The sequence below is a fragment of the Chrysochloris asiatica genome, unplaced genomic scaffold, assembly GCF_000296735.1.
Source record: "Chrysochloris asiatica unplaced genomic scaffold, ChrAsi1.0 scaffold00031, whole genome shotgun sequence".
Taxonomy (NCBI): domain Eukaryota; kingdom Metazoa; phylum Chordata; class Mammalia; order Afrosoricida; family Chrysochloridae; genus Chrysochloris; species Chrysochloris asiatica.
In genome coordinates, this window is record NW_006408549.1 from 19,021,262 (window position 1) to 19,022,644 (window position 1,383).

Genomic DNA, 1,383 nt, shown 5'->3' on the forward strand with positions numbered 1-1,383 from the left:
GAGATCAAATGACCTAATGCATTAGGCAAATCTGCTGCACAAGACCTTTTTAAAGTGTTGAAGAGCAAAGATGTCAGCCTAAGGACTACGATGCACCTGACCCAAGCCATGGTATTTTCAATAACCTCATATGCATGTGAAAGCTGGATGGTGAATGAGGAAGACTGTAAAAGAATTGATGGCTTTGAGTTATGGTATTGGAGGAGAATATTGAAAGTGCCATGGGCTGTCAAAAGAACCGATAGACTCGTTTTGGAAGAAGTGCAGCCAGAGTGCTCCTTAGAAGCCAAGATGGCCAAGCTTCATTTCTCATACTTTGGACATCTTGTCAGGAGGGAGCAGTCGCTGGAGAAGGATATCATGTTTGGTAAGGTGGAGGGTCAGATAAAAGAGGAAGACCTCCAACGAGATGGATTGGCCAAGTGGCAGCATTGATGGACTCAAGCGTGGCAACGATAGTGAGGTTGGCACAGGATTGAGCAGTGTTTTTTTCTGCTGTGCATAAGGTCGCTATGGGTCAGTACTGACTCAATGGCACCTAACAACAACAGCAAAGCATTTAAAAATATGTTCAACACCCCTAATTCAATTAAGCAAATTAATTGGTTAAATAGAATACACAAATATAAAACTTACCACTTTATTCAATGGTAGTTTCACCAATCCTATAATACTTCTATAAATGTTACAATATCCAGAATTAATGTAAGCCACATAGGAAATTATATTTCCACTTTCCACCACCACTGAAATAAGAGAAAGAATTAATTATTTCACACATTTTCTCTATCAGAAATTATTGAATATCCTGATGTCATGTTGTAAGATAAGTACTGGACTGCTCCTGCAAGGTTGGCAGTTCAAATCCACCATCTATTGCTTTGAAACCCTTTACAGGATTGCTATGAGTTGGAACTGACTTGATGGCACATTATAACAATAACACTATGAAAATAGAAATTAACATACTTGATTCAATAACTAATAATGGTGATTAAAAAAAAAAAATCTTATTATGACCTGAGTGATAGTTTACATGGGAGAACATCGGCTTTACATCATTTTTTCATTGCAATGAGTCCAATCTTCTCTGTGCATCATCATTCAACAGTATTTACTTCCATTACTTTTTTTGTGGGGGGTGGTATACACAAAAACACTGAGGACCATATAATAATTTAAACAACCAAAGGGCATATTCTGTAAGCCTGCCTCCTAGCCGTCAGCTCTCAGTCCCTTTCTTTCCATGAATCTAGAGTCCTCAGCTGCTCCCTCTCTCCATGTCCTCATCTTTGCCTCCATCTCTGGTGTTACTGCTTCTCTGGATAAGGTTCTGTATTCTGCTTGTGCTCTTCTCCCTTGATGGTCCTAGGGTCCTCTGTT

The 1,383-nt window shown here is 39.3% G+C and overlaps 1 protein-coding gene across 1 annotated transcript in view; it reads right to left on the reverse strand.

The window, feature by feature from the left end:
- CNBD1 (cyclic nucleotide binding domain containing 1) overlaps positions 1–1,383 on the reverse strand; it is a 683,582-nt gene that overhangs the window by 143,755 nt on the left and 538,444 nt on the right. The window contains exon 9 of the mRNA XM_006859260.1: positions 637–746. Coding sequence (XP_006859322.1) covers positions 637–746 — 110 coding nt within the window. The remainder of the gene's footprint in view (positions 1–636; positions 747–1,383) is intronic.